General features: G+C 46.2%; 1 protein-coding gene across 2 annotated transcripts in view; it reads left to right on the top strand.

Annotated features, from left to right (window-relative positions):
* The window catches only part of Ambra1 (autophagy and beclin 1 regulator 1), a 185,991-nt gene extending 165,970 nt beyond the window's left edge, over positions 1 to 20,021 (top strand). For both annotated transcript variants that reach the window (XM_028778469.1, XM_028778470.1), the window contains 4 exons: positions 1,496 to 1,635; positions 11,411 to 11,503; positions 12,509 to 12,702; positions 18,518 to 20,021. In XM_028778469.1, the coding sequence (XP_028634302.1) occupies positions 1,496 to 1,635; positions 11,411 to 11,503; positions 12,509 to 12,702; positions 18,518 to 19,014 (924 nt within the window). In that variant the 3' untranslated portion in view covers positions 19,015 to 20,021. The remainder of the gene's footprint in view (positions 1 to 1,495; positions 1,636 to 11,410; positions 11,504 to 12,508; positions 12,703 to 18,517) is intronic.
* The last annotated feature ends 2,756 nt before the right edge of the window (positions 20,022 to 22,777 follow it).

Raw genomic sequence — 22,777 nt, 5'->3', positions numbered from 1 at the left:
CACACACACACACACACACACACACACACACACACACACACACACACTGCTTTCTGAAGTTTATCCCTGCTGGATAGTTTAAAAGCCTGGGAGGCTAGAACATAAGCAGAGAGAACTGAGAAGAGACAGAGGAGATGAGTCTCCCTGTCCATTCACAGACCCTTTTTAAAGATTCTAGATGAATGTTCCCAGCAACAGTATCAATCAGCAGCTACCATTTATAAGCTTGTGCCATGCCAGACAATTTTTATGTTCCTCAACGCTTAAGTTTCCCTAGTTACTTGAATGGAAGTGTGTTGTTGTGTATAGTAGTGGTTGGTTGATCCTGTCACCCCCCTCCCCCCATTTCCCTGACATTTGCAGTACTCAGCATGTAACCCAGGGGTTTGTCATGCTTGGCAAGTTTTGAGCACATTGTAGCTCAAAACTTTTCTTTCTGTTTTTTTTTTTTAAAGATAAAATGTCACGTGACTCAGGCTAGTTTTTAGTTTTCTATACTGAAAGATGCCTGGTCATCCTGTCTCTGCCTTCTGAGTGCTGGGACTTCAGTTGTATATCACCAAGCAAAATTTATGTGGTGCCAGAGCTTCGTGCTTAGGCAAGCGCTCTGTATTCTCAGCCTTGAATGTGGGAGATTTGTAGGCTGAGATCAAGACAAGTTGTTATGTAGTCACATGAGGGTTCAAAGTTAAGTCCAAGTAAATGTCCCTGTCTTTTCATTTCTCTCCTCCCTGTCTCAATCTCTGACCCAAAGATTCTTTTGAAATGATTCTCAGGTCAATGTCAAAGACCTTATAGCTGGATTTCCCTTCAGCCCAAACTCTACATGCAGCCAGGTCACCCTCAGGACAGAGTAGCTTGGGAAGATGACAGAAGTCACTGAAAGGGAAGGTTCTGCCTTTGAAGAAGGAAATCCATCTAATAGTGGTTTATATAAGCCAGAAGGCACTCACAAGTGGAAGATCCCCTCTGCTCTGCTCCCCACATCTGAATACACCTCCTGGGTTTCCTTAACAATAGCAGTTTTAACAGTGCTTTTAATTAGATGAATTAAGAATGTTCTCTAATGTTGTCACCCCCTCCCACCCCCCTATCACCTCCAATTCCCTATTACTGTGCGAGATCTGGGTTTCCATAGTAACAATACTACCAGCCCAGGTTGCCTTTCACTGGTTATGCTGGTCAGAAGGAAGTTATAGCCAGTCCTTGCCAGTGTAGTGGGTTGTGGGTGAGGCCTTTAAAGTCTTGATGTCAGAGGGATGAGTTGAGTACTGAGAGGCTAAGAAAGCTAAATGTACTCCTAAAAGAGACCTTGCTCTCTGTAAAGTGAAAGGGCTCCCACTCCTCCTTTCCCAGAGTCTCAAATATGAGTTGAAAGTCAGCCCATTCCAGCCTAAAGTTTCCTCCCTTCCCTGTGGTTAATTGATCCTTGCATTTTATTATTTTTAATAACAAATTGTTTCTCCTCCCATTCTCTTCTCTGTCTCCCATCCAGAGAGTTTTCAACGTCCTTTACCCCATGCCTGCTGACCAGCGGAGACACGTCAGCATCAACTCCGCCCGTTGGCTACCTGAGCCAGGGCTGGGTTTGGCCTATGGCACCAACAAAGGAGACCTGGTGATCTGCCGACCAGAGTGAGTTAGTTGCTCAAGGAGGGGTGGGGAGGGATATGGACACTATCTGAATAGAGGCCTAAACAAAATAGTACTTACTTGTAGGCCTGGCCATATAGGTAGGTCCTTTTACATGCACAATCCAAAACCTACTAGAGAGGTATTGGAGGTAGTACATGAAAAAGATAAGCAGAAGGATGAAGTTCAAAACAAGCCTGGATTATATAACAAGACCCTATCGCAAAGACGAGAAGGGATTTAAAAAAAAAAAAAGATTCCTCCTCTGTTTTATGTTGGTCCCTACACCACAACTTCCCAGGCTGCTTAAAGAACCTTTTTTTCTCAAGATGAAGTTAGCTCTTTATTCCAGATACTCCCAAAAAAACCCTTAGTTGCTGGGTAGTCTGGTACCCATATGATCCAACTGCTTTAGAGGATGAAGCATGAGGATCGTGAGTTCAAGTCCATCATGAGTTATATATTGAGCTCCAATTTCAGAGTAACAGAGAGCAAGAGTGTGGGTCAGTGAGAGTCCAGGACGTGTAAGTTCTTAGGTTCAGTCTCTGGCACAGCCAAAACAAAACAAAGCAAAACCCAGACACTTCAGTGGTTGCTTGCTTTCAGTGGTTGCTTTTCTAGACAGTGTTGTATTTTCCTTTGTTGTTTCTTATCTGTTTTCCTAGTGATAGCAAAGTGCCCTCAGGCAAAAGAGTAGATATCAAAGGGTCTTTTTAAAATCTTTTCTAGAAAAATTCAACAAGTGGTGTCATGTTTATTTAAATGCAACGGATAGTAACTTAAATAAAATTGAAGCTAGCATGGTGTCATACACCTTTAGTCCCAGCACTCAGGAAGCAGAGACAGGCGGATCTCTGTGAGTTTAAGGCCAATTTGGTTGAACTGTGACTTCCAGGACAGCCAGGACTATTGAACAGAGAAACCCTGTTGTCTTAAAGAACCCAAATAAATAAAATTGAGAGCAGTCTTTGTTTTCTCTCTCTCTCTCTCTCTCTCTCTCTCTCTCTCTCTCTCTCTCTCTCTCTCTCTCTCTCTCTCACACACACACACACACACACACACACACACACCAAAAATAAAAAATCTGGGAACTTGAAGAGATGGTTCAGCAGTTGAGAGCACTATTTCTCTTGCAAGAGACCCAGGTTAGGTTCTCAGTACTCATGTAATGGTTTACAACTATTTGTAACTCTAGTTCCAGGGGATTTGACTTCCTCTACTGATCTCCATGTGTACCAGGATACACATGCATATACATACATGCAAACAAACATACACATAAAATAATTTCTTTTAAATATCATGAAATTATAACTTATAAAATTATAAAATGTAATAATATTTTGTTATATAACATAACTTTGCTATATAATAAAATACACTTTAAAAACATACACATAAGATAAATAAATCAAACTAATTAATCAGACTATTGGTCTCCAACGGACTGTCTCTGTGTCCTGCTCCTTTTTACTAGAAGCTGTAGCTCAGAATAGTGGAAGCAAACTGAAAGGCTCAGTGTGAAATCACGGAGATTATTCTCTGATTTTGAAGTAAGAAAGAAAAGGGGAGCAGGGGCACATCTGACCTAATGACCCCCTTTTCCCTTCCTCTGGCTTTTTGAAGGATAGAGGCCTCTTCAGCCACATACTCAAGATCCTGGAATCAGCCTGATTTATTATCAGTTTCTAGACCCAGCCAGGTGGAGAGTATGAAGCTCTGCTTCACTGCAGAGCAGGCTGATTGCTGCGTGGGGCACTGCGGGGTTCCAGCTGACTAAATGCCACTTCTGTCTCCAGGCTGCCCTAATGCTGCTCTTCACTTGGTGCAGTCTTCTAGAGTGTTGAACAGAGTGCTTGTTGTGACTGGTCGTGCAAGGCCTTTGGCCTTTGCCCACATTGTCTTTATTTCTATTTATTTTATTTTTTCCAGATAAGATCTTATGTATTCCAGTATAGCCTCAGAATTTATATCACCAAGGAAGATCGTGAACTTCTGACCTCTTTGCCTCCACCTTCCAGTGCTGAGATTATAGCCATGTGACATCACACCCAGTTTATGTTGTACTAGGACTTTGTACATTAATTTGCTAGGCAACCATTCTTCAGCTGATCTACATCCCCACCTTCCACACTGCCTTTGTGCTTTTGGTGGGGCCTTGGTGTGGGGGTATTTTTGGTTGTTTGTTTGGTTGCTTGCTTTTCCTGTTTTGGATCAGTTCTTATGGTCTGGTAGGTTATCTGGTGATTGACCCTATCAACTCTCAGCTGTGGTGACAGTGGCATTAGGGAGAGAAAACCTGGTTCATTACAACCAGCAGTACCTTGATTCCGTCTTGAATATTTGGATACCCTCCCCAAAAGAGGCTGCTGTTTAAGTTTGACCCAGTGAAGTTGCTCTTGTAGAAGGGAGAGGACCTTGTTCTGGCTGCTACTTACTCCTACGTTTCTGTGTCCAGGAAGGCTCTCTCACTACTTGCTTGTGTCTTTCCATAACAAAGCCTACATCTCTGAGCTACTTTTAGTACAGATGCTGGACCTATCACTTTGTGCCCTTTCTGTGTGCTGTCTCTTGTCCAGTATCTGTGTGGATTCTCAAATGCTTCTTTTCCTCAAACCACATGAAGTTGACTATCTTATTTCTTCTTAGGAATTCCTAAGATAAATCTAGTAGATATCCTTTCCAAAATTGGTATAGGATTCTGGACTATAATTTTATTCATACCAACATTATAGTTATAGGCATTTCTTTTCCTGATTTTCAGAGACCTGTTTCTTCCACAGTCTGGTTTTATCCTTGGCTCCCACCACTCACCTTTGTCCCTAGCAAAGTACTCTAGCCCTCTCCCTCTCAAAGTGATTCCCCTCCGGAGGCACTCTCTAACCTAGTTTGTCGTCACCCCTCCTCCTAGATGTCATGCTTCAAACCTTAGCCCACGTATTTGGTGTGAGTCACAGACATCTCAGCCAAACATGAAGGTGGCTTTGGCCTCTATTTTCTCTCTTCTCCCCATATGTTGTCTTCCACATCTCAGAGTCTCAGTGAGCCTAAACCATCTTGGGCTTCTAGGAGCTCAAGCCTCTTCCTAAATAAAATGGACACTAGACCATAAAATAGCCCTATCCCAGACCAAGTGGGGGGTAACTTACCCACCAGTTATGGTTCTGCTATTTATTCTGATCGCATGGGATTCTGTAGCTATAAGACAGGAAATTTAGGGTCTCATAAATATTTAGCGTGGATGAGACTTTGTCTTAAGTTCTGTAAATTTACCCCCAAGATCTCAGTATGTAGCCGAGGCTGACTGACCTTGATACACATTGTAGTCTAGATTCCCTCAAACTCCCCATCACAGCCCTTTCCACTATGCTGGACTTAAAGCTCAGCCAGCTTCATATCTTTTATTTTTACTTAATGCAAAGTAAGAATGTTATCTTAGGCCCGCTCACAAATCACTGTTAGAATTGGGCCTATGATTTTCTAATTCAGATCTCTTTCCTACAACTGATATTTAAGCCTTTTCTAATAAAAAAAAAAAAAAAAAACCTCTCTAAAACCATGTATGGGCCATGTATACCTATTATCTCAGCACCCAAGTGGCTGAAGCAAGAGGATTGTCTTGAGTTTGAACATGGGTTGGATAGCAAGACTCTATCTCAAAAAATGAAGCATAAAACAAGGCCTTTGAGATGGCTCAAACAGTGAAGGACCTGTATCTCAAGTCTGATGACCTGAGTTTAGTTCTCAGAACACTCATGGAAAGAGAAAAAAAATCAGCTCCCTTTTTCTTGTTTCTTTATTTTTTTTCCTTTTTCTTTTTTAGAAAAAGCACCATATTCTTTCCTTCATAAAAATACACCACAGGAACACACCCATGCTTTTATAATTCCCTAAGACCTCTAGGTCCTATTTAGGTGAACCGGGTGTCTAGAGCATTGGAAAATAGGAGGATAAGCCAGTGTTGACATCTTTGATTGATAGGCCTCTTACCTAGACTAAGAACAAATAGAGGACTAGGAGCTCAGAGTGCCAGTCTGTTTCATAGGCAGCTGCTTAAGGCTTGCTGCCTGTCCCTGTGTGACGCAGTTCCCTGGCACACCCATTCACAAGGGCACAGAATCTAGCCCACCAGCTGGGCCAAGATTGCAGCCCTCCCCCAAAACAGGTGGTTGTCTGCCTTTGTCCAGGCACAGGCAGCTGCATTGCATTTTGTACTCTCAATGCTGCTCTTGATTCTTTTCCATTGTCTCAGCCTCAGTACTCTTGCCAAGCTCAAAGACTGGGAATAAGCTTCTTGGGTATCTCTTGGTGATTGTAAAGTCCTACTTGCCAATAGATAAAGGTTTTAAAGAATAGCCCATCTTGCCCTAGGAAAAAACTCTTAGGACTAGTGAAAAGATTGTCCCTTGAGGGCCTGTACCAGGCTGTCACACCATGGTGGCAGATAACCTCAGTAATGCCCTTTCCCCTTCCTGGTAACGAGCTGTACCTCACTACTTCCAAGCTGCTGTGCCTGTGGCTGATTGCCAGCCTAGCCACCACCACTGACTCTCACAGTGGGGTGTATAGGATCACTGGCTGGCTTCTGGATTTTCCCTGTAAATGAGGGTGAGGGGAGATGTGTACTACACCACTGCTTCTAGAATCAGCTTGGAAGGCAGAATAGGGGTTGGCAGAAGAGAAGTAACCTGAGCGTGGAGCACCTGAAACGTTGGCAAGGATGGCATTCCTTATAAAGCCTCAGTTCTGTCAGAGGGAGCTACCAGTATGAATGGTAATTATAATCAAGCATTATTAACCAAGGAGGGAGAATGCATATTTTGAAATGTAAAAGGGATCCAGAACCTCCACTGAGACTCTCCTTTGGGCTAGCCAGGAGACCCAGGTGCCAGCTCTTTCCCTCCCTATAGAGATGGTGCAGATAAATGCCAGTCTTCCTGGAAGCAGTTGTCAGAGTCATCCCTGAAACATCAGATGAAGAATGTTCTTAAGAATTTGGGAAGTTCTGCCGGGCGGTGGTGGCGCACGCCTTTAATCCCAGCACTTGGGAGGCAGAGGCAGGCGGATTTCTGAGTTCGAGGCCAGCCTGGTTTACAGAGTGAGTTCCAGGACAGCCAGGACTACACAGAGAAACCCTGTCTCGAAAAACCAAAAAAAAAAAAAAAAAGAATTTGGGAAGTTCTGAGTCGCAGATTAATCATGTGAACAGAACATCGGGATCACTGAGAAAGCAAGGCTGGCTTTTCCTTCTATTTGAGGAGCCCAGGAGGGCCCCAGCAGTGAAACTAATTGAGCCACACCCAGAAGCACAGCTTAGAGAGGCTGCCGAAGAGAACTGGGTGCTGTGTAGAAGTCTGGCTGAAACACTGCCCCTGGTAGGCCTTCCCAGTCTTTATCCCTTTGTATGTTTGTCTAGCTCCCAAGAAGAACCTAGAACAAATAGTGACTCATTCATCCTTACCAAGTCCCAAGAAAGAGCTGGATGAAAATTATTCTTTTAACCAAAAGGCAGAATCAGTGACATTTAGTCATCAGAAAAGCTCTCAGCAACTCTGATCCTTTAGTACAGTACCCAGATATGAAATCGAGTCCAAAACATGCCTTGCCATTGTCAGGCTCACTAGCCACAAAAACAAAGGAGTAAGGCAGGGCTCAAATTCAAGACCCCCTCCCCATCTTTACCCCCCCAGAATCTAGGAATTTAGGTATACACCTGTAATTCACACCCAACTGTGATGTCTTCAGTAAGTAGCCCAGTCCCCAGCTCTTAAGGGATGGTACATGCAGCCTGATTAGAGTTTTTTGTGGGAGTCCATGGCTTCTAGTGTCATGTTGATGGTCCCAGAACAGACTGGTTCTTCCAAACTTTCCTTTCTGAGATAGGAAGAAGGTTCCTGGTCACACAGTACATGGTTTGTTGTAGGTTTAGTGTGAACAGTTTGTTGTCACTAACTAACCCTGAGTAACAGGAATTACAGAAGAGGGATTTGGCAAAGGCCCACATGGTATTGCAACCTGTCAATACATCTTGACAAGTTTGTACATCAAAAGCTTCTTGGCAGCTGGCTTCACATAGACATAATGCAGCTAGGATTTGCCCATCCAAAAGTGCTATTTTGAGAGGATCTGCAGTTTGCCTCTGGCCATTTGCCTTTTCTTAATGCAAGGCTACCTCTCTCATTTGTCCTCCAGTAGTCTTTAGACCCCACAGAAGTAACTCTTTGAAATCAGACTGTACTTTTATAGAGGGGTCCAAATAAAAGTCCAGTGAGCATGAGGTATACAAGCATGTAAGAGAACAGAGAAAGAGGAAGCTAGCATTCCCTCAGGTGAAGCCTCTATCCAGAGTGACAGCCTCTGTACAACTAGATCTGGGGTCTCCCCAATTCTGCTGCCTTCTGCACGAGGCAGCCCAGCCTTCCAGTGTAGTCCTATCATCCATGCCTGTGCTGACTCAACAGGATTGGAAAAGAAGCCCCTCATAACTTCTCCCCAAACCCACCTTCTTCTACCTGACTTCCATCTCTTGTTCCCTGGGGATGTTCTGTTGTCAAAGGAGAGTGACACTGCCCCCAGGTTCCAAACTGACATACTAGAATATATCTTAATCTATTTAAGCTGCCTTAGCAAAATACATAGATTTAAGAGTCTGGCTTAAACGACAGATACTGATTTTCTTACAGTTCTGGAGGTTGGAATGCCAACCATCAAAGGTTTCCTGAGAGGTCTGACTTCTTTGTTTATAGGTGCCTACCATCTCACCATGCCATTACTATGTCTCTAAGAGAGAGTCCTCTCTCCCTCTTGTTAGACCATAGTCCTATGAGGTTAGAGCCCATCCTGATGGCCTCCCTTAACCATGTCTACCTTCTAAACACTGGTGTTGGAGTCTAGAATATGAAGTTGGAAGAGCAGAGATTTTCAGGAATTTGATTTCCTAATTTGTTTAGGAGAACTGTGAGGTGTTTTAGATATCATTTAGGCTGTCTACAAGATCTGATTAATTAGTGAACTTTTAAAAACTTGCTTGGGGGGCTGGAGAGATGGCTCAGTGGTTAAGAGCACTGACTGCACTTCCAGAGGTCCTGAGTTCAAATCCCAGCAACCACATGGTGGCTCACAACCATCTGTAATGAGATCTGATGCCCTCTTCTGGTGTGTCTGAAGACAGCTACAATGTATTCATATATAATAAATAAATAAATCTTTAAAAACTTGCTTGGTTGGTTAGATATATCTATCAGTGGGTAAAGGTATAACTCCCACACATTATCCTCAAACCTTTGCATGCCTGCCATACTATGTGACACACATACACACTACACTAAATCAATATTTAATAAAATTTAATAAATATAAAATGTCTATTTTAGGAGGAGTTGGAGAGATGGCTCAATAGTTAAGAGCACTTGCTGTTCTTTTTATTTTAATTGGATTTTTTTCCTTTTTCTTTCTTTGTTTCTTTCTTTTTTTTGTTTGTTTGTTTGGTTGGCTGGTTGGTTTTGTGAGACAGGGTTTCTCTGTGTAGTCCTAGCTGTCCTAGAACTCACTCTGTAGACCTTGCTAGCCTTCAGCTTAGAGAGCCACCTGGTTCTGCCTCCTGAGTGCTGGGATTTGCATGTACTGCTACTGCCCGGCTGAAAAAAAATATTTATGCAATATATTCTGATCATACTTTTCCTCTCCACCAACTCTTTTCAGACCCTCCCCATTCACCCAATTCCAAGAAAGAAAGCAGGAAACAAACACACACAAAATCATATAAATGGAAACTAGAATATTCAAGCAAAAGACCAGTGATATAAACTAGTACCCAAACAAAGCACTATGAGACAAAAGTCTACAAAAATATCACTGAGCTTGTTTTGTGTTGGCCGACTGCTCCTGGGCATGGGACCCTACCTTGAAATGTGGTTAATATACCCAGTGAAACTTCATTGGAGAAAATTAACGTTTTCTTTGCAAGCAGGTATCATTGTAGGTGGCTTCTAGGCTAGAAGTGGTAACCATGTCTACTTTCCCCCTCTCAGCACTAGGACCTCATCTAGCCTAAACCTGTCCAGGTCCTGTGCATGTTACCACAGTCTCTGTGGGTTTGTATGTGCATCAGTCCTGTTATAGCTGGAGAATAATGTTTCCTTAGAGTCATCCACCACCTCTAGCTCTTCGAATCTCTCCTCCACTTCCTCTGTATAGCTCTCTGATCTCTGAGGGGAAGGGTTTGATGAAGACATTCCACTTGGGAATGAGTGCTCCAAAGTCTTATATTCCCTGCACATCGTCTCGTTGAGGATTCTGTGTTGGTTATCATCTACTGCATCAAGTACAGCTGCTCTGATGGTGGCAGAGTAAAGCATTGGTCTGTGGGTATCATTAGGAGTCATTTTAATGTTATATTCTTTTAACAGACGATAGTGTTGGTTTTCTCTAGGCCAACTGACTATTAGTCTCAGGTTTTTGGCCACTTAGCAGTGTCAGGTATGGGTCCCATTTCATGGGGTGAACTTAAATAACTTAAATCCAGATATTGAGGGGTTGGCTACTTCCACAACATTCATGCCATGATTGCACCAGCATGTCTCTCTGGGTCATTTGCTGCTCTTTCAGAGAACCCAGGTTCAATTCCTAGCACTCCCCTGGCAACTGATAACAAGTAACTTCTGTTTTGGGGGATCCAGCACCCTACCCTTATTTGGTTTCTAGAGACCTCAAGCATGCCTGTGGTGCACAAATAAAAAGAAATCTTTAAAAACCAACCCTCTTTCCCACTTCTTATTCCTACACGTCACCGCCATCACTAGCACCCTGTTCTCAACCACAGTGTCTGTTACAAGGCAATACTTCATCAGTGAAAGATCTTTAATTTTCTTCTTATTTATTTTGTGATATAGAGTTTCCTATAGCCTAGACTAGCTAGGAATTCTCAATCCTTCTACCTTTATCTTCCAAGTTGCTAGCAGTATAGTTATTTACCATTCAGCCTGGCTTGGGATGGATCTTTCAAAGAAAGATAGTCTGTGTCTGTAGTGGTAAAGATTTAACCTGGGGCCTTATGCATGCTAAATAGGCACTTTGTTAGTACTGAATTCCAGGAAGCAGTTGTGTTTAGAGATCTACATTGTCATCTAGGACTGTAGGTTTTGATGACAAGTCAGTGTAGAAAACCAAGTGGTCACTGCTTCCTTCTGGCATGGGGAGAAGCTGCCTTATAAGACTTGGCAGTCCAGGGAACACTGCAGACCGTTCACCCTGCAGACAGCTTACCCTGCTGACCCTGTCCAAGGAGATTCTCCATCCACAAAAAGAAAGTGGCACAGCCATTCACCTAAAGGTAGATAAGATTGTTGAGGTACTTCCATTCTTCATCATGACCCCTTGTCAATCGGAAAGAACTCAGGGGCACAAGTGTCTGCTTTTTGAGGACTAAGTGAGCTCTTCTGGTAGCTGTCCATGGCATATATTTCTCCAGTAAGTCCCCCTCTAGCCTCTTGTTCACTGTCTGTACAATTGTATTTCTGAAAGATACTTGAAACATGCTGCATATCTTATATTGGTGTTTTTAATTGCCTCTTGGCTCCAAAGAGAAGCCTACTGAAGGCATTTGGGCTAGTCAAGATATATGAGATGCTCCACTCTACTGAGGGAGCTTTCTGGACCTTCTTCTTTCTGAATGGGCCACCCCACAACAGCCCCCAAGACCAGGACTTGTCAAGAATTCCTAACCACCTCTCTGATACCTTTCACCTTTTATTTCTCACCTTTCCCAATGGATCATCAGGGCCTTAAACTCTGGCATCGAGTACTACTGGGACCAGCTAAATGAAACTGTCTTCACTGTCCACTCAAATAGCAGGAGCAGCGAGCGGCCTGGGTAAGCTAAAGTCGGAAAGTCTTGTGTTTGAGGGTCTCTGGATCTTTGCTTAACCATAGCAGCCTTTCATTGATCTGTTACATGTCTTCAGCTTTTATATACAGTCAAAACAAGACAGAGGCTAAAGAGATTGCTTGGTGGTTAGGAGTACATACTGCTTTTACAGAGGTCCTGAATTTGGTTCCCAGCCCTACATCAGGCAGCTCATAATCACCTGCAACTCCAGGTCCAGGGATACCTGATGTCTGTGGTCTCTGTGGGCACTCATATCTGTATTCACATCCTCAAACCCAAAAACAGATATGTACGTCACATAACTGCAAAAGAAGACAAAACCCTTACTCTTAGAGTCTTATTGTAGAACACATGCCTTCTCTAATTCTGCCCATGGTGTCTGGGGCACATTTGGAGTGAAAATAAAGGGTCCTGGAGAAAAATGCTGCCCCATGAAATCTGCTCGTTTGCCCAAGGAGAATTGAGGAGTAGGGTATCACTTTCAGATGACTAGAGCCACAAGGACTAAACTGCTAATGGCTGTAGCCCAGGGACCACTGAAAATAGAAATCTGACACTAAGCATCTTTTTTCACTTAATCCACTAATGAAACCTGGGGCATTGTAGAAACAAAATACTAGTTCAGTGGGAGACTAAGGCAGGTCCTGCTTCCTGTAGGGATTGCAGAGTACAGCTAGAGCAATAATCCCAGAAGAAGCTAAAAGTGAGGGTATGGTGAGTCTCAGCTTTTCTGCCTGCCCTAGGCTCAGACGTCTGTCTAAGAAATACCCAATGGAAGGCGAGCACTAGCCTAGCACCTGGGCTGTGTTTGTTGGTAGCTGTGCTTCTGACCTACAAGGCTCTTTTTTCATAGCTGCCATGAAGAGGTACTTATAGCATCCTGGGTCTCCCTTCTTAGGCAGCAGGCCTGGAATCTGTATGGAATCCAAGACTTCTGTAAAGGACCCACTCCAAGCCCTTCCTGACTTCTGTCTGTCTTTTTCACTTTAGAACCAGCAGAGTCACGTGGCGGACAGACAGAGACATGGGCTTGATGAATGCAATTGGATTGCAACCTCGGAACCCAACCACCTCTGTGACGTCTCAGGGCACCCAGACTCTGGCGCTCCAGTTGCAGAATGCTGAAACACAGACTGAGAGGGAGGAAGAGGAACCAGGGGCAGCATCCTCAGGTCCTGGTGAAGGTAGGAGCTGGGAACATCTGAATGAAAATCATCTGTCTTCTCAGGGAGAATTAGACCTATGCTTATGGAGGACCAAGGCTGTTTACCAAAGAGTGTGCGTGGAAAGTGAGATTCCATAAGGAGTGCTCCTTCCAGATCCAAGGCAGGGTCCCTAGCTTATCTCCGCTAAGCTAGCATGGCGTATCAGTACTGCTGCAAGTGAAATTCTTGGTACTCCTCTGGTAGCAGTGTTTTGATGTCATTGTGGATACAGCTGGGCATACCAGCAATCCTTCCCCTCACCTACCTCAGGTATGACACTGCCAGCATCAACTTCACATTTAAGAACCAATTAGCACTTCCCAGTGGTAGGCCTCAAGCCACTTTGTAACCCAGCAGCCGCTGCATCAAGCAGGCTGTTCTCACTCTCCTTACCTCCTACCTCTAGCCCCCTTGCTGTTCTTAGTTCCAAACAAGGTAGCATCTAAACAGACTTTCTAGGTCTGATCAAGCCATTTGAATGATCATGGAAGGAGAAGCCCTGATGCGCATCAGGCCTAGAGTAACAAATCTGCTGATACTGCCTCCAGGGAATGGCTTTCTACAATGTGGCTCTCCATGGGGCACTTTCCTTCTCCCTGCCATGAACTGAAATGTTCAGAATAAATCCCTTTTCTCATTTGCAGCCTAGTCCATCTCTCACATCTGAAGCCCAGGGCTCTTTATGGAGTAGAAATCCCTTGCTGGGGACATGAGCAGCTGGCAGTATTAGCTGAGCCAGCCAGCTGCAGTGTTGAGCCTAAGTGAGGAGGAAGAGGAGGAGGAGGAGACAGATGAAGTCTCATTCAGCCATCTCCAGGCCCAGTTTTGCAGGGATTTGTGGACTCTGAGCCACTCTGGAATCTGAAGCTCATTTCCAGAAGCTTAGGTCCTAAGTGCTCAAGGAATCACTGTTTCTCCAGCAAAGCCAGAAGGTGCTCTCAGCTGGGGCAGCAGTCTCTAAGAGGGCCTGATGAGGCAAGTATCATGGAAGTTTACCCACAGGGAAGAGATTCTAAGAATGAGCCTCCAATCTTCCCCTCAAATCTTGGAGTTGAATGATCCTAACAGCTAGCAGCCAAATAGCTGGTACCTTCAGTGTGATGGGGATCTTAGGAGGAACAAGGAGGGGCCAGGACTATCTCTGGGGTCAGGGAAGCTTTCCAGAGAAAGTAGACCTACGCTGAGACCTTGAGCTGAGTAGTATTTATACAGAATGTGCTGGCAGGAGCATTTCAGCATATGCCAGAGCCCTGAGTTGGAAACTATAACATGTGGACAGAGGCCCACTAGCAGGTGTTTTGAGAAAAGCCTGGCACACATTGAGAATTGAAACTTGCTGTCTGTACAGAGTTGCTTATAGGATTCCCAGGTGGAGGGAGGTGAAGTACAGCAGTGGCTCTGTGAGTGGGATCTGCTGCTGAAGAGCTGTGCACCCCTGTGTCTGACCTCCCGAAGAACCCTGTCTTTGTCTTGCTGGTTTGGGACTACAGTTTATTTATTCTTGTTTGGGAGTTGGGGACTAGGATAGAAGGGTAGAGGCGGTCTTTTTCAGGTTTTACAGGCTAGAACCTCGTTTCTTGCCCCTCCCTATCTCTGGCTTCCTTAAAGCAGAGCAAGAAGTTGCCGGTCCAGAATCCCAGCAGGCAGCAGCATCAGGAGTCCTGGCAGAACCTGAAGCTTCTGTCCTCAGCTCTGCAGACTTCTCTCAGAGCTCTGGACCCCCAGCCAGCTTTTCCACGAATAGTAGCCCATTTCAAAAACTCGACAATAAGGGTGGGGTGAGCTGCAAGAGGACACGAGGAATTGGTTGCTGTGCCCTTCTGGAGGCTTGTGCCAGGTGCTTGGCCCACGTCTCTGATGCCAGATACCAGTTGTCAGTGTTTTCCTTGCCTACACTTTCTCATCCAGAGGCAGGCACAGTAACCCTCACTCTTTGAGTAGACTGAACTGGTGGCCGGGTCTCAGGGAGCATGCATAGGAGAAGCCTAGTTGAAGTTAGCCGTCCTGGGCTTAGCTGTATTACACCGTACCCCAAACACCCACACATACCAGGGCCTGAATTTGTTAGTTTGAGAACCAGATCTGGTTGTAATTATTGTCCTGTAGCCAGCTGTTCCTTACATTATATAAACCCAACAACCTATCTACGTCTCATTTTCTTTTTCTAAAAATCTGAGGGTCTGGGAGTATAGCTCAGTGGGTAGAGCACATGTGCGAGGTCCTGTTCAATCCCTTGCACTCCCACCTCTCCAAACAACTAAGAGCCAGTTAGCTATTTCTAACTTTTTTTTTTTTTTTTTTTTTGAGAAACTCTCCACAGTACATTTGCTCTCATGCTTGCCAGGCTTTAATCAAGCTGGAGCTGGTCTGGAACGTGAGTGTTACCCTGCCACAAGTAGCCCTACTCTCTGTCCAGGAGGCAGCTCAGAAAAGGAGAAAAGCTCACTGTTGCTCTCAGCACTGATGTAACAGTACATGTCTAGTGTGCAGTTGGCATTCAAGTAGTATGTAGAACAAATGAATGGAACCACGGAAGCCCTGTCTCCCTGCTTCTTGGAGAACTCCGTGGCTCTGCCTCTCAGCCTTGGGCCTTTTTCTGTTATGGTGAAGACAGAAGTTAAAACAGTTCAGGTCCCAGGCCAGGAAAAACAAGTGCCATTATGGAAGAGCTAGAACATACTGTGCATGCACACACACACACACACACACACACACACACACACACACACACACACACGTACGTACGTGATGGGAGGTACACGGACTTAGTTCCCAGTTCCTTTCTCCTCCTTGGCTGTATACCACCCCCAGAATTAAGTGCATTTAATTCTGAAGGGCATTATGGGAAGTTGCTGAGTCCCACCTGTCTCCTGCATTCAGAACTTGCCAAGGAAACAATCTGCCAACAGCACTAAACCAATCTCCTGTTTTTGAAACTCTAAAAGAAATACTGAAGCTCCCGGAGAAGAGGCGGCAGAGTCCTCCCTCCTCCCCGCCCCCCACTCTGGTCACCATTGCTCAGATCCATATCCATCGGGCTTCAGTCTTTCTTTCCTCTTGAGAATATACCAGCTGACTCTTAGCCTCAGCTTAGCATTCTAGGAGAGAAACACAGCTTAGGATTCCAGAAGCTGTTGTATACACATCTCTCAGTGTCCCATCCACTATTTTTCAGCATATACTTTGTCTCACATTGTAGGAAGCATTGTGAACTCACAGGTTTTAGAAAAGGAATCACATGAATCACATAATGAAACTGTTGTATCTCATCCTTCAAAGGGCAAGTCCATAAGGGAAGCAGAAACAGAAGGATTTCTCCTGAAGCAGAATAAGAACTAGTTTTCAAAGTTGCTTGGAGCTGCTATATGCAGCATAGGAGCTACTTTTTAGTCATCCATACATGTATTTGGCAAATAAACATTTCATCCTAGACCATGTGTTAACACTGCCCAGAGATGAATAAGATCTCCGGGAAGGCCCAATAGTAAGAGACGTAGTCACTAGTAACTGAGTCAGAGAAAAGGTTTGTAGCATTATTGGAGCTCCAGCTGTTACCACCTCTACTCTTGAGTGAAAGATGTGGCAGTTATACTGACCCCTGTACCTGAGCTTGTTTAGTATGTTAATATGCATAGTCAGGGAGCAGAGCTGGGTCAGCTTTAGAACTGTTGTGTGTGTTGATTGAATAGATCAAGAGAATGACGAGGGTCTAGTTGGAAAGTCCTCAACTATCAGAGACTTTTGAGAGCTCAGGACTTGCTGAGCTTTGAGCAAGTTGTGAACTTAACCAGAGCTCAGTTAACTAAGAATTAAAACAGTAGCCAGGCAGTAGAGGGGCGTGCCTTTAATCCCAGTACTCAGGAGGTAAAGACAGGCAGATCTCTGAATTCAAGGTCAACCTGGTCTACAGATCAAATCTCAGAACAACCAGAGCTACACAGAGAAACCTTCTCTTACTCAGGGAGGGGAGGCATGGTGGGGGAATTAGACCCATAGTGACAACAACCTGGAAATAGGATGGTAAGAGAGAAGAGCACCATCAGTTAGGAAATAGCCAAATGGGGAAGTGGAGGAGTCATGGACAGGCAGCAGAAAAGGACAGAGTCTTATATTTGAGTGCTGGTCACAAGGCACTCTGAGGCTGGGCTTTGTTAGCTTTTCTCTCCCTGGAAACAACCACTGGGAAGTTCTGGGAGTTGAACAGACACAGTTGACATGATGGGTTCAATGCCCATAGGCCCCAGGCCAGCCCACTACAGGTCCCCAAGGAACAGGAGACGTCCCAGAGAGCTCTTGGGAAGCCATATAGCTTGCCTGAATCATAGGAAGGACCCCAGAAGCAGCTCATAGATAGAACCTTCACTGGCACTGAGGTCTAGCTTGGCCTTCCCCCTTACCCTGCCCTATTGTTTGAAAGCTTGGCCCTTGGGACTCAGAGTCCTTCAGGTTTCCTGTCTTCTGAATGCAAAGCTGAAGCTTAGCTATTCAGACCAGATAGAGGAGGGCAGCTGTCATGGGGGTTAAGAGCAGTTTCCTGGGACCTCAGGAAAAAACAGCTGAATAAAAGCCAAAGCCTGGGTAGAGTCCTCCCTGCCTAGTGCTGAGGAAAATGGATAAGGACCCAGAGGAAGAATATGAGCAGGTACCTGCCAGGTCCCATGCAAGACTGATAGGGCCTTAGACAGAGCTAAGTCATGAAGTAATGATGGTAACTGGCCTAGATGGCTAACACAAATAAGCAAGCAGAGAAAAGACAGGGCAAGGGACAAAGAAAGCCTTGTAAAAACAGCTAGTAACAGGTAACCTCGAGTTACCCGTCATCCTTTAGTACTCCAAAACCAAAGAATTCCAAACTGAGCATGATAGTCAAAGGAAACAGATCAGCACTCTGGTGGAGCTGGACCCAGCAGCTGGGAGCCTTGACTGTAGCTGCCCAGCTTGGTGAGAACTAGAGGAGACTTGAGGTAGAAGTAGCTGCTGCCCTGGGTGCCAGTTGTCTGGGCTAGCGTTTCCTCTCCAACACTATACAAGTCCATCCAGCCACTGATGGGCTGTGAATGTCCAGGCCTCATAGGAGAACAGACTATGTTACCTAGGGCTGCAAGTTGGCATCACTACCGGCAGTTGGTTCTCTCCAGGGAAATGTGGTATCAGGCATACAGCCCAGGGGAGCAGTAACCAGGAGATAGTGTATGAAGACCTATATAGGTAAAGGGAGGAAAGAGACAACAGAACTTCTAGGGAGCAATTAAATGCAGCCCCTCTCAGGCTCCTAGAAAATAACAAAAACAGAGCAAAGCTGGGCGAAGATAATGTTGAACTAAAACCTGGCAGACTGCCTTTGAACCACACCCTGCAGGGCACATGTTTCTTCCTAAAGACTAGGTGGTAAGTCCCATTCCAGGACCAAGTCAGAAAGTCATCCCAGACAGGGTCAGACAAAGCAAGCTGTCCAGTCTTCTCTACCTCTTTTCGAAGCAGCCTGCATTCTGAAAGGTGCTAAAAGGGTTTATTAAAACCAAGCACTTGCCTTGGTCCAAGCTCTGCTCTGACACAGATACACAGCTTAGCCTTTCCCTCCCCAGTAAAACTGAGGTATAAATAGTGGTCCTTGGGACTCACTCTTGTCCTGCTCTTAGGAAAGTTTTCACAGTGGGGAGGCTGGCCTTAATCCTGTTGTTGTTTGTTTGTTTGTTTTGTGTAGAATTCTCCAGCATCTGCTAGCTCCTGCTGCCTGGCTCATGGGCTCAGACCAGCAATTAACTCCTTCTTTCTTCTGCTTTGTACCTTCCAGGCGAGAGCTCAGAATATGGTGGCAGTGGGGAAGATGCCCTCAGCCGGATCCAGAGGCTAATGGCTGAGGGTGGCATGACAGCTGTGGTACAGAGGGAGCAGAGCACCACTATGGCCTCCATGGGTGGCTTCGGCAACAACATCATCGTTAGCCACCGCATTCACCGCAGCTCCCAGACAGGCACAGAGTCAGGGGCTGCTCGGACCTCATCACCCCAGCCCTCCACCTCTCGAGGACTGCTCTCAGAACCTGGGCAACTGGCAGAGCGAGGGCTAAGCCCCCGGACAGCCTCCTGGGACCAGCCTAGTACTTCTGGGAGGGAACTACCCCAGCCAGCCCTGTCCTCTTCCTCCCCTGTCCCCATTCCAGTCCCCCTTGCCAGCAATGAGGGACCAACAATGCACTGCAATGTGACCAATAACAGTCACCTTCCTGAGGGTGATGGTAGCAACAGGGAGGAAGCTGCAGGCCCTAGTGGGGAGCCACGGAACCGATAGAGACAAAACCAGGCACTGGTACCTCCCTCAAGCTGCTGAGCAGAAGCAGGACCTCACAGCTGGCTGGGAACTATACACACAGAAGAGCTGATGCCTACATCCAGGAATGGGAGAAATGAGAGGGTGGGGCATGGAGCCAGTGGGTAAGGGGCAGTCCAAGGGGCAAGGCTGGCCTGGGGTACTAGAGCCCAGAAGAGCCATACTGCTGAGCCTGGTGTGAATGAAGAAGCAAGTGGGTATCTCTGCTACAAACCCCATTTCTCCTAGGATCACTGGCCTAGGGGACTCAAACAACCCTGGGCAGGAACCCCAGAAGAGTGAAGTCTTCCAGATCTAGACTACACCATCCTGAACAGAATGGTGGGACAGTCTTTCCCTGCCCAGTACTGGAGGGAAGAGCCACTAGCACAGAGGAGCACCCCCTCCCCCCAATTGCTTCCATATCTAAACCTTCCAGAGTTCTAGCCTCTCTCATCCTCTCAGCCCACAGAGACAGAAAAGTCAGGCCCAGCTTCCCTGTCAGTGACTTACACTCACAAGTACAGACACCTGTAGAGTGAAGTAAATAGCCTGCTTGCCTGACACAGGATGGAGTCAATACACGATGGTGGACAGGTCCTCAGGAGTGGGGGATGTAGGCTGGCCCACCCCCAGCATGTCCACCAAGCTCCCCCCTCCACAAGGCCCTCCATGCAGCACCTATGGGTGTCAGTATTACCTAAGCATAGGCCAAAGCCAGCCCAAGGTTGGAGGGAGGAGATTTCCAGGTCAGAATGTGAGGTCTTGGTCTGTCATTTGAGGTGTTGCATGTGGAATCCTGAACTGTATGTGTAGATTTTAGTGGAGAAATCAAGGCTCTGATCATTTTGTTTTTAATATGAAAATGTGATTTCCTTTCTGTTTGTCATTCATCATAGAGACATTGTGGTGGGAGGAGAGGGAATAGTCTACTGCTAATGAGGGAGACACCAAAGAGCTACATCATTAAAATGATGACATGCCCCTCACCAGGCTCCTGTTTATTTCTGAGGAGATGGGAGGAGGGAGAAGGGTTTGGGACTGGGGTGTGGAGAGATCAAACTGGCTGGCCGGGTTTCCCTAGGCATTTCAGTGGACCTAGTTAGTAATGGTATCCTCTTTGACCGATTAACCCAAGTCTGCTGGCTGAAGGCTGCTTCCTAGACTCTGATGCACGTTGGGGCAGGCAGGTGTGGGGGAGGGAGTCATCCTGACTGCTTCCTACCAGGACTATAGGCCTGGAGTGACAGTGAGTCACCAAAAGCTTGACTCGACATCTAGTCCTAGAGACCACTGCAGCAAATTCTGACCAGTGGAGAGGAGCCCGTGGGCTTGTCTGCAGATAGCCCTGAAGGAGCTGTAGTCCTGCCTTGTTCATGTGTTTTGGTTCTTCACGTGTCAAGCCAGTTTAGAAAGTGAGAGAGGCCTTAAAGAGGTGTAATAAAGAGCTGGAAAGATGGCCCAGCAGAGAAGAACACTGGCTGCCCTTCCAGAGGACCCGGGGTTCAATTCCCAGCACCTGCATGGCAACTCAACAAGTGTCTAACTCCCATTCCAAGGGATCCAACACCTTCATACAGATACACAGTCAAAACACCAATGTACATAAAATAAATATTTCTTTAAAGTATAATAGAAAACCCGAGTAACTGGACTACCACAGGTGGGGTATTGGCAGTCATCTGGGTGAAGGTGAAGGTGAAGGTGAGGATGGCGAGAATTGCAGGTTCTGTCGCAACAGAGATGAAAACAAGCAATAATGCAAACTGAGGTGATGTAAACTGTATTTACTATATAGTAATTATCTATCTGCAATTCACTATATAGTACTGCCAGTGTATCAGTAAGCATCCACGAGGTGTGTGACTTTGAACAAGCCACCTGCCTTCTCTGTGCCTTGATTTTCCTTGCACAGGCATCTTGAGACCAGCCTTCCTTTAAGGGAAAGAATTTGAATTAAATATTTGAAGGGTGGAAGGACACTCACTGCCAAGCCTACTCTACTACAAACAGATGTATGCCTTGGTTTGACAGGAGAGACTCTGAATTTCTTGAGTGTAAACAATATGCTAAGTGTGCTAGAACTACCCCTCCAAAAAACCTCAAGTGATGACTTCAGTTATCAGTTATGACCACATGACCAACAGCCAAGGTACACACAGCTGGCTCTGTCATCAACACAGAAGTCAAGGCACAGGCAACTGAACATGCACTCTAGTTGATTGCAAACAGGATAGAAAGAGCGCTTGTGATAAAGTGATCCAGAAACGAGCATGCCTTATTCACCTCTGCTGATTGGCGAAGGAGGGGCCAGTCACACCTCCTCCACACCAGTTCCTTAGGAAGTCCACATTCCGGGGAGAGCCTCCTCAGTGGTAAGCCTTTGCAGGACCCCTTATACACTACAACCATGTGGTGTCAGCAAAATAAAGATGGGTAGTCCCTTAAAGTGTCCCAAGACCCAGTTAGAACAAAGAAGGCAGAGAAACTAAATTGGGTTCCCTAGTTCCAGTTCAGCTTTCCAGAGTTCATCTGTGAGCTCTGAGCTGTGGGTGGGTGAGGTAAAGGCCGAAGCTTTACAGACTGCATTAGCTTCACTTGTGGTTGGAGGCATTTCTGTTTTCTGGAACCGCCTCTCTTTAACAAGCCTGACTTCCTTGTTTCGTCATGTGACTGCTTAACATTCTGCCCTCTCCCATACACAACACTTTCACTCTCCCAAGAGCACCCTGCTCCTGGCCCCCAGGGAGGGGGACATGGTAAAGTGGAAGAAGTTGATACCATATGAATCAACTGAGCCTCTCCTCTCCTGTGAAGTGGGATCAAGAACAATAGCACTTTTTTCATCTTTTTTCCTTACGAGGATCATGGGAGACCAAAGCGCCCATGGGAGAGAAGATGGCTTCTCACACTAGCCTGCCCTCAACTTTGACCAATGTTGACCTCCTTCTCCTCTTTAGCATGAAGCAGAAGTCTTCTCTCATCGGCTCTCCACCCATTCTCTGTTGAAAGGTTCCTAACTCCTCTGTTATTACAAAGCTATCCCCACCACCACCACTCCCCCAAGGAGCCCCTACCAGTCCTTGCAGGAGGGTAGAGAGCTGGGACTCAGGTGATTTTTCCAAGAAGAGGGCTTAAGGTTAATTAGCTGTTGACTCAAAAAGCTTTGTGGGTGACCAGTACGCAGGGCCTGGGCGCGAAGGGGTGCGTTCAACCCTGGCTGGCCTGGGGGAACAAGCGCGGGTACCTGGTCGGAGCAACTGGCCTCCGGACCAAGGACCTGCAGTGCTGTCCGAGGTGCTGAATCTGCCTACTTTGAGCCTTAGTGCTGTTGCAGGAGGTCTGGGAGACTGGGCTCTCCTTCAGGGCCTGTTCTGTCCCAGGTGACCTTGGACACCTGGCTTCCCCTCATAGGCAGCGATGAACTCATTCTCGGTGTCGCGGCTGGATAGGAGGCTCGTGCCATCTTCAGTCTCACGGCTAGTGCGCGTCTCTTCCCGGGCGTGGAGAGTGACAAGATCTTTTGCCAAGGTAGATAGCTGCTCGCCTGTCCAGGCTCACCTGCTCTTCCCCAGGCCCCGACGGCTCCAGTCTTTTGGCTACCCGGCGGCCAACAGGCCAGCGCTCTGCCCCGACAGAAGCACACCAGGAGAATCTGCCCCACCGCACACCAGGAGTCTGTTGGGGCCAAACCTTCAAGACCGCAGGCGGGACAAGGAAGGGGCTACAAGCCATGGAGAGGCTT

Source organism: Grammomys surdaster, unplaced genomic scaffold (assembly GCF_004785775.1).
Source record: "Grammomys surdaster isolate TR1022 unplaced genomic scaffold, NIH_TR_1.0 338, whole genome shotgun sequence".
NCBI lineage: Eukaryota > Metazoa > Chordata > Mammalia > Rodentia > Muridae > Grammomys > Grammomys surdaster.
This window is presented reverse-complemented; position numbering and strand designations above follow the sequence as displayed.